This window comes from Diabrotica virgifera, chromosome 7 (assembly GCF_917563875.1).
Source record: "Diabrotica virgifera virgifera chromosome 7, PGI_DIABVI_V3a".
In the NCBI taxonomy this organism is placed as follows: Eukaryota; Metazoa; Arthropoda; class Insecta; order Coleoptera; family Chrysomelidae; genus Diabrotica; species Diabrotica virgifera.
The window spans coordinates 249,400,063-249,410,763 of record NC_065449.1 but is presented as its reverse complement, the minus strand read 5'-3'; the positions used below and the strand labels follow the sequence as shown (position 1 = coordinate 249,410,763).

The following is a 10,701-nucleotide window of genomic DNA, read 5'->3' as shown; positions in this document are numbered from 1 at the left end:
ATTTGAAATATTCTACATGTTCCACTTATTAAAACGCCCATCTGGTGATAAATAGCAGTCTGATTTTTGCATGAGAGTTTAATCTCTGTTCGGAGAGTTTAAGTCTGTTCTGTCGGACAAAATACATGTGCCGTTTTCGTGGTCTGGCCGTTCCAAATTTTTAACCTGTTCCACAATTAAAACTTCCCCTGTTCCAGTGTTACCATATATCAAAGTTTGTCCGACTAGACACCCTTAAGCTGTTAACAAATTTTCAGCTTGCTATTAATCAACTTTTTTTTCATACGCGGGATCCAGACCTAAAACCTTTTTATATACTTGGCTTGGTTGGTGTCACGGACTCCGCAAATTTTGTAATCCATTTTAAAAATAGTTCTAGGCTACCTAGGCACCTGAAATGTTCAGAAAAGCTCAGAACTAACTAACAATGCAATATTTAACTGCTATTATACAGGGTGATTAATTATTGGGGTAAAGCTTCGTAGATCCGTTATAGTAATGTATAGCGATAAAACTTAATATCAAAAATTGTAGCGAACTTTGAGCTTCACATTAAAAAATTAGTTAGAATGTTACAGGGTGGTCGATAACATAATGGCAGACCAAATTTATGTTTTTTTTTAAATAGTACACCCTGTATTTTATTTTATACTCGAACTCTTCATAACTTTTCCATTAAAAAAATTTAAAGGTTTGGTACGTTATACAGGCTATTTACAAAGTTATAACCAATTTTATATGAAAATCATAACAAGTTTAACTCCCTGTATAAATAAAAGTAAGCACAAGGGCAATGGTTTATTGACGTCATATTGTTTTACTTATTGTCAAAATTTTCGTAAATGATTGATATTGCTAATTTTCTTTATATTGAATACAGGGTGAGTCAAAGTTCAAGTAAATTATTTTATCAGTAATTTTAAATAGAACACCCTGTATTTTAAATAATCAAAAAGTACCATTAACATACTTTAATTTTTATATACCTACATTCCCTATGTGTAAATTTATTAGTTTTCGAGATATTTTCATTTTTCAGAGCAAAATTATGAATAATTACGGGTCTAAATCTTTCCAAATTTTAAGTAAGCCATGACTGAATTCTCTAAAAACTGACAATTTACGATTACTGATTATCAATCTATAATCAAAGTTGGCTACAATTTTTGTTATTAACTTTTATTAATATCTATTACTATAACGGATCTACGGAGCTTTACCCCACTAACCAATCACACTGTATGGATAAATCGATTTTTTTAAATTTCAAACTATTTTAAAAATGTAACTAATGCAATGATATTTTAAAGTACGTTAATAAATCGATATCTACATAAAACTTGATGGTGGCTCAGTGGCATTAGACTGCAGGTTGAGAGGTCTCGAGTTGGAACCCGGCTGTTGCGTATCTTTTTTTTAACTGTTTTAATAAATAATTAAAAGTTTATATACTTAAAATTATATATACTATTTTAAACAACCGTGCTATTATAAAAAGTACTATTTTATACTAGTGTAATTTTTGGAATCATAATTATAAATAACAAAATACACCTACTAAAAATTCCTATTTTCTAAGTTAATTATTCTTTCCAAACATGTTGTGTCCTTATAATATACAATAATAAAACCGTGATATTATAAAAAGTACTTTTTTATTACAGTGTAATTTTTGGAATTTTAAGTATTTTATATCGCTAAATTATTTTATATTCTCTCCTATAAATAATAAAAAGGTTTTCTATAAAAAGCTCTTTTTTATAAAAGTGTAATTATTATATTAATGAATGTCATCGCTGCATGTTGAATGTCAACTTGACGTTGACATTTTCGCACAGCGTTGCCATATTCACGAAAAATTTGGGGAATTGACAAAAATAATGAAAACTTGGTATGAAATTTAAACACAAAGCAAATACTACGGGTTAAAATATTCATAATGACTTATGTTAGAGATTTATAAAATTCAGCCAAGAAAACTAAATTAAAACCGTTTAGTGGCCTAATTCATGATTATTTCTTAGCAACACACAGTAGGAAGGCTAGATATCGAGGGAAAATAAGTAGAAAGAATGAATAACTACCAATATCTGGGAACCTGGGTAACAGAAAACAACGACCAAGGTAGAGAAATCAGGGCACGCATCGAAATTGCAAGAAAAACATTTATAAACATGAAAAAAATGTTTAATCGAGACCTTCTTCTGGAGCTGAGAATAAGAGCCCTAAGATGCTACGCGTTTTCGACTTTGTTGTACGGAATGGAAAGCTGGACACTAAAAGTAGACAACATAAAGAAGTTGGAAGCATTTGAGATATGGTGCTATACAAGGATTTTGAAAATAGCGTGAATCCAACGAGTTACGAATGCAGAAGTGTTAAGAAGACTACAAAAGGATTGTGAGGTGATAAAGAACATCAAAACAAGAAAGCTGGAATATTTGGGCCGCATTACTAAAGCGAAATATGAGATACTAAGGCTCATAATGCAGGGCAAAATTAAGGGAAAAAGATCCCTAGGTAGAAGAAGAATTTCCTAGCTGGAAAACTTAAGCGTGGTATAGTTGCAGCTCAGTAGATCTTTTCAGAGCAGCCGCCAATAAGGTATAGATAGCTGCGATGATAGCCAACCTCCGATAGGAGAAGGAACTGCAAGAAGAAGAAGTGGCCTAATTGGCCAGAAATTCTACTGTGCTCATATTAAGATCTCGTTGACAACATACAATAGACTTGACAAATAAAAATCATACATCAAACTATCACTTACTAGTAACCAATGTTGCCAAATGCGTCATAGCATCGCAGACATCTCCCGAACTAGTACCCGCGGCGTTGCCGCTCAACCTCACGTTAGGCATACCATCCAAACTAGATTCATCTAAGGAAGTACTGAACGTACTGGTAGTAGCTGCGGCTTCAGCTTCGGAGTTCAGCGCTCTGGTAATGTTACCCGCCACTGACTGAAGGTGCTGCTTCCCTTGAAGATGTTCGCGTTTGTTGTGAAGATTGTGGAACCACTGATCGCACGTCCGGCAGTACAGTTCTTCGTTATCTTCCTCCTGTTATGAGAAAAGTGTGTTAGGTAACAGAAATCATGGTTTCACATAAGAACTAATGTGACATTTCGTGTCATACATCAACTATCATGTTTGCTGTGAGATGTGATGTGATTTGTACATAAAAACATACAAATTAATGTATGTATGTCACCTTAATAGTAATTACTTACATCAAAATCATCAGTAGCATCCATATCACTCTCTGACATGACATTGTTTTGCAATCTCTTTTTTCGCTTTTTTGTAAGATAAGCCCTATAAGCATCGGATTGTCTATATTGCTTTAGTTCTTCCCTGTAGCGCTTTTTATCTTCCTCTGCCTTTTCCAAATACGGTTTTTTCTCTTCTAAGGTTAAACTAGACCATCTGTTTCCTGTAATATATAATAATGTCAAAAACTGAGAAAGTAGAGCGAATCATTGTTTTTTTGAAATGTAAAAACATATGTGAAAGACCAAGATTGATGCGATCAAAGCAAAGAGTGCACACTAGAATATCTTGACCATTAGGATGCATCGAAAAAATTGGAAATGTTATATCTAATAGCGTGAAAAAGTTGCTAGTGTTATTTTTCAGCATATTAGTATTTTTAATTTTTTTTTCCTAAGCGCATTTTCTGCCCCCAACGACCTTGAATTTTATTAAATATCTGATTTTTATGGAAATAAAATATGTGCTAACTCGATCTAAGATCAATTAAAGAAAACTTAAAATGTTGTCAATTACAAATTTAAACCATATTTAAAGTTTTATTTGTTTTTTCAGTCTCCCCAACCCCTTTGAAATGTCCCGCTTCGTGAGTCCGTGCGTCTAATTTTCACTTATGTTTGGTGCGAAGCCTTACTTTGTATTGTTGTTTGTAAATTAAAGATTTTTAAAATAGATAAACCAGGACCATGGGGAATAAAATCAAGATGTGCTGTGGACCGCCCCATTTTTGGGCAATCACCAAATATACCTGAAAATGTTTTACCGAAATACAAACAAGCGATGAAGTTTTGTGGTTGCAAGAGGATAAAAAACTCAGCAAGAAAGAGTCAGAATTTTCTGGTATTGCCGAACAGGTTGCAATTAAATTGGAGGAAATATGGAAAAAGGCTTTAATTCCAATAATTTAACATACAAGAATTATTCAGCTTTTAAAAGCCTATCATGACAAATATATGAAACTTATGAAACCATTTAAGAACAGGCAAAACAGTGAATTTTACAAAAATAAAATTCAATGCTTTAAGAACAAAAGTAAAACTACATGTTTCGATCTTGCAGCATGCAAATGTGACACTCTGATTAATTGCCTTTGTATAGAAAATCTCAAAAAGTACCTCCGGATGAGCGCAAATTTCTATTAAATCAAAGAGGTCCCAGAAAAATGGTGATAAGCTCGATTGATAGGGAAAACAAAAACAAATATAGTCAGAGAGAACAACGGTAAAAGGAGAAAGTTACCGACGCAAAGACAAAACTTTAGCTCAAGTAAAAAACAGCACCAAGTTTTATGGTCAACCGATCGTGGAAGAACACATAACACTTGTGCATGAGCCAGGGTGCAAATATTTCGGATATGGGTATCCGCTGTCTGGTATATCAGAAAGTATCAAATCCAGCTATTGCATGTGACGAAACAGTCGTAAATATTGGAGTTAAGGGTGATGTAATATGGCTGTTAGAACATCTTAAAAAACCGCTTCAGTGGTTTGTATGTCTGCGGCATTAAAATGATCTACCCCTTGGACATCAAAAGAAGTTTGCCAGTGACCAAATCAAAAAACGTGAGGGTCTTCAAACTTTCTCCTATAAAAATTTTGATTCAAACGACTACTTTGAGTTAATTAACTAACAAGAATATCACCTTACAGAACCACCTATATTTTCTAGATTTTCGAGTGACAATCTGCGAGATTTTATTAAGAATTCTAACTTAGACCCTTTTAACATTGAGATTGAGAAATATCTGCCACAAACAATGTGTAGAACGATGTGTTAAACTTGTGACACAAGCTTCTCTAGCAGTTTGTGGAGCGTATTCGAGGGATGGATTTATAAAAACTTGAATTGATTCCAGAAAAACTATGCCTCACTTTAATGCTAAATCGGAAGACATCTTCGAATAGAATGCTTTTACCATATTTTTTTGTAATATTTATATACCTAATTTTGTACTTTGCTTTATATTTATTTTAGTATTAAAAAACTTGGGTGACGTCAGGGAGACGGATAAGTTAGGCTATTTTGTTATAAAAAGAATGTTTTAGTATACTTTTCTTAAGTAAAATTTTTAATTGCCTTGTGAAACCATAAAATATTTTCCAATTTAAACCGAATTTATTTATTCAAGTTCTATAAGGTATTACATTTCCCTTACAAAAGAAATTCGGATAATAATGTATTTTTTCTAAGTTTTAGTTGCCGTGGGGGGCAGAAAATATTTTTTTATTTCAACGCAATTTTAATAAAATACTAAATAGTTGTTAGGCAACTTTTGTGAGCTATTACATTTTCGTTTCGAAATAAAAATTGTTTTCGTCTGTTAACATTTTTTCAAAATTTTTAATTGTCTTGGGGTGGCAGAAGATATTTTCCAATTTCGAAAAAATTTTAATAAAATACTTAACAGTTGATTGGGCAACTTTTGTAAGGTATTACTTTTCCATTGCAAAAAAAAAAATTTTTCGCCTTTTTCGATGCCCCCTATTGACCATGTTATGAGGTACGAACAGAGATATGGCTTGTTGCAACTCACTCTTCAGGGAAAGGTATTTGGAAAGAGATGGCCAGGGAAAAGAAGAATATTCTGGCTTTAAAACCTGAGAAAGTGGTTCAATACATCTACAATTAAGCTTTGTTTTTAAACCAAGAGGAGTAAACTAAAAAGACAGATTCACACCCAAGAAAGTCACTAGAAATATCACCAAATACATCTTCTTTTTAGGTTGATCATATCAACCTTTAACAGTAATCCATAAATATTATATTATACTAATATGTCGCTAACAAGTTCTAAAAACAACTGTTAGTTATATAAAAACAGACTAAAAATCTAAAAATTAAAGGAATAACGCAGAAAATATAAAAAAAACTGATATATACCCTATTCCACGAACATACGCCTGTTTTGGATTACTTCGACAACGAATATTTTACTGTGCAAAATAAGAAGAACGAAAGTAAATTGCAAATTAAATTGTTGTTTATTGGAATAATTATTAGCGCCATTTACTTTCGTACTTCTTATGTTGCACAGTAAAATATTCGTTGTCGAAGTAATCCAAAACAGGCATATGTTCGTGGAATGGCCCATAATTTAATTAACCTATGAAATGCCAATATTGTCAAAATTTTATAAATGTCATTAGTGTCAAAATTTGATAACAGTGGAGTAAACTTGCCTGAGGTTGGACCAATTACAAACAAGCTTTATGGCGCGGGAAATTTGAATTACTCTTCTTGGTTTAAAAACAGACTATAGACTAGTCTGAATAGTAGCAAGCAAAGTGAGAATAGCCATGCTGATTGTCAACATCCGGAACAAAAATAGGCACCATAGGAAGAACGAAAACAATTGTGTGCAAAAAAAGTAAAGATTGGGAAAATATAGTCAGAAAACTTCTAAATCTAAATATTTATAACCTAAAATAAAATACTTACCTATAACTTTAGTGATTTCGTGAAATGCTAGATTGCTGTCTTTGAAGTGTTTTCTCTGCTCGTTTAGATACAATGTATATCCAGTTGCAGGTGCTTTGGGAGGTAAATTCAAAACTTCAGGTTTCCGTTTTCTTCCTTTCGGCCACCCACCTCTGTTTTTCTTCGGCTTGACTACATCGATGGAAATTTTTAAAGGTGCTATAGTGATCACTGGTTCAATTACTGGATCAATCCCGATTTTGTCTGTCGCTTTGACATCATCTACAAAATCACAAAGTAATTTTAGAGTAGAGTAGAGTAGAGTAAATTTTTATTCGCATAAACTTTTAACATAATTGAGCAAAAATAACATCACATTACTAATAATCACATATTAAAAAAATATATTAACAATACACCAAAATATACAAACAATACAAATTACATATATTATGCTGATCAAGGCTGATAGGCCAGGTACTCCACCACAGTATAGGGCTCAATGTTAACCAGGTGTTGAAAAACCGTTCTTTTAAAAGCTTTATATCTTGTTTCCTGTTGAATGTCAGATGTAGACTATTGTAAAATTTAACACATGCATACAAAGGACTTCTCTCTGTTAAGGACAATCTGTGAAGTGGAATATTCAAATTAAGGCTTCTTGTGTTATATTCATGATTTGGTAGCAGGTGATAAAACAAAGTAAAATTTTTAAAGAGGAACATAATACATTCATATATATAGATAGCTGAGAAAGTGAGTATATTAAGTGATTTGACTTGGCCTCTACAGGATTCTCTCGCCTTTAGTCCTAGGATCACTCTGACTGCCTTTTTTGGACTATGAAGACAGTTGAGCTATTCACCGAAGCACCCCAGAAGATTATTCCATATCGCATAATAGAATAAAAGTTTGCATAATATACTGATAGTAAGATTCCCTGGTCTAGATAGCTTTTTAAAACTCTTAATGAGTAGCAGGCTCTATTTAGTTTTATTGTCGCATTTTTTATTTGTTCCCCCAATTCAAGTTCTGGTCAATATGAAGACAAAGAAACTTAACTGATCTAGAAGGTTCTGTGTTTTGTGATAGAAGATTGACTGTATCTGGGAACTCTTCTCGTGATTAGCTGGTTCTGAAGTAAACAAATATTGTCTTATCAGTATTAAGCACCAGCCTATTTCCACTGAACCACTGTTCAGCCTTGTCCAGAGTTTGTTCTGCCACTGTGAGGAGTGTTTCTAATGTTTCTTCCCAAAATAGTACGTTTGAGTCATCAGCAAAGTTTACAAGGTTTGAGGAACCACTAATCACCGCATTTGTCAGGTCATTTATATAGACCAAAAAGAGAAAAGGCCCCAAAACGCTTCCCTGTGATATACCTAATTTTAAGTTTATCAGTTCAGAGTAAACCTTACATCCCTGTTTCTCCAAGCATACTTTTTGTGATCTATCTGTAAGAAATGATTTTATCCATTTCAATGCTGGTCCCTGTATTCCATAACAATATAATTTTTGCAATAGGAGAGCATGATCTAGGCTATCAAAAGCCTTAGATAGGTCTAAAAAAGCACCTAGTGTTTTCATTTTTGACTCTAGTTTTTCTAAAATTTTTGATATAAAATCATAGTTAGCTGTCTCAACTGACCTCCCTGCAAGGAAACCGTGCTGCAACCTACTAAATAAGTTGTTTGTAGTAAAAAAGTTTTGTAGTCTGGAATATATTGCTTTTTCGAATATTTTTGAGAATGATGGAAGAAGGCTTATTGGTCTATAGTTCTCCATCTTAGTAACATCACCTTTTTTATGTAGGTTGGATGCCAGCTGAGCCACCAAAGAAATATTAGGGTAAAAACCCTTTAAATATTATATACAGTCGGAAAAATGAAAGAATACCCATGAACAAACATATAAAACACGCTGTATTTTCCTGTCACCGTGTCACAAATAAAATTGTTCAATGCAAGTACATGTAACAATAATTATTACATCTACTTGCGCTGGCCAATTTTTTGTGTGACACAGTGACAGGAAAATACAGGGTGTTTTATATGTTCGTTCATGGGTATTCTTTCATTTTTCCTACTGTAGTTGCATTAAAGGTGCATACTTGATTAAAACGGAAGAAATAATCAGGAAAAGCAGAATAAACTTGCAAGAAACGATATTTAAAAACGGCCACCAATGCATCAATTTGCAGATGATCTGACGCTATTAGCAACAAGCAAAAAAGAACTACAAAAGTTAATGAAAAACATAATAACAGAAGCCAAAAAATTCGGACTTAAAATAAATGAAGAAAAGACAAAGTATATGATAATGGGAGAGATACAAAAAGAAAAATAGAATAACATCATAATATATGTAGTACAAATAGATGGAGAAAAAACATACTCGTTCAAAAGAGCCAAAGAAATTATTTACCTGGGAGCCAAAATAGATGAAAATGGTCATGAAGAAGGGGAAATAAAGGCAAGAATAGCTAAAGGAAATAAAAAATATGGAGCACTACGCACATTATTGAAATATGAATCAAGAAAAACAAAAATAAGAATTTATAAGACTGTTATCAGACCTACAGTAACATACGCATGCGAAACATGGGTGCTCAAAAAGTCAGAAACAGACCTTTTAGAAAGATGGGAGAGAAAAATGCAAAGAGCAATATATGGAGGTGTGAAAATAGAAGGTCAGTGGAGAAGAACCAATAAAGAATTGGAAGAACTATATCAAGAGTCAACAATCACGATGACGATCAAAGCACAGAGAATACGATACTTGGGGCACATCGAGAGAATGGGAAGTAAACGAATGCCAAAAATGGTACTCTCACGAAGACCAATACAAAAGAGGAGGAAAGGCAGGCCAAGGAAAAGATGGAAGGACAGTGTGTATGAAGACTTGAAGAAAAGTAATATTGAGAGATGGAAAGAACTAGCATTGGACAGGAGGAGATGGAGGGATGTGGTGAAGGAGTGTATAAAAAGACTGAAGTGTAATTAAATAAAATTTATAAGTTATGTAAGTTATATTAAGTTATTTATTCTATTATTTATGTAATGAGAAATGTAAACATTTTAGCCCTAGGCCTAAAAGGCCTGTTGCGCTTAATAAATAACATTTATTAAAACTCCATAGGATGGATACCTATAGATGAAACAGAATAATGCCCTTAGGTAAGGTATGGCCCTTCCCAACACATCAAAAATAATAATAAACAAATGAAACGGATCCACCCACAGTCCCACCATTGTGGGACCCCTGAACTGAACAAGCAGACCCTTTTTAAAAACACACTAAAATCGTCAACCACTTAAATAACATAAATCTAGCAAATATACTACAAAAAATGTATTACCTGTAGTAAACGGTATTTTACTCTCAGTGATACTAATCTCAGGTTCAAACTTATTGATAATCCTATCCGAAAGCAAAGGTGGAAGTGATTTGAAAGGAGATTGTACTGTAGATCCAGATGTTGTGGTGCTGATATCGCTGCACTCGCTGGAGAATCCATCGCTATCACAGTTAAGGCTGTGGGATAGTTTTGGAGGGTGCCCCACAATGTTCTGTTGAGATATTAACTTAGCAGCCACATTCCTCAGATCATCCACAGATAGATTTAAATCTAAGGATAGAGCATCGTTCAGCGACATGCAAATTAAGCTGAAATTAAACATATGTTAATGGATTAGATTACATCATTATTTTGGTAAATACCCCTTGCTTGTTTCTACTAAAATACCATTCCTCAGTAGATTATTTGCTTCATCTGTTGCCTCTCCTTCTAGATTAGTTTCCGATTTTACTTTTATTTGAAAATTAGTCGAATCCATTTCGAAACGAATTATTAAAAGGTTACCAATTTGGCCCAAAAATATTATATTACTTCTAATTTTACTTCACATGGTAGAAAAACCAACATCAACAAAACCAAATGTAAAAAATAAAACGTCACAATAATCTTCGTTTGTCACAAAATTTGAAAGAAGTTGATTTCGATAAAAAAAGTAAA

The 10,701-nt window shown here is 33.1% G+C and overlaps 1 protein-coding gene across 1 annotated transcript in view; it reads right to left on the bottom strand.

Annotated features, from left to right (window-relative positions):
• The window catches only part of LOC114325267 (high mobility group protein 20A-like), an 18,963-nt gene extending 8,300 nt beyond the window's left edge, over positions 1-10,663 (bottom strand). Inside the window, exons 1-5 of the mRNA XM_028273278.2 lie at positions 10,407-10,663; positions 10,045-10,352; positions 6,708-6,968; positions 3,230-3,432; positions 2,768-3,059 (exon numbers count right to left, since the gene is read on the bottom strand). Coding sequence (XP_028129079.2) covers positions 2,768-3,059; positions 3,230-3,432; positions 6,708-6,968; positions 10,045-10,352; positions 10,407-10,522 — 1,180 coding nt within the window. The 5' untranslated portion in view covers positions 10,523-10,663. The remainder of the gene's footprint in view (positions 1-2,767; positions 3,060-3,229; positions 3,433-6,707; positions 6,969-10,044; positions 10,353-10,406) is intronic.
• Between the last annotated feature and the right edge of the window lie 38 nt (positions 10,664-10,701).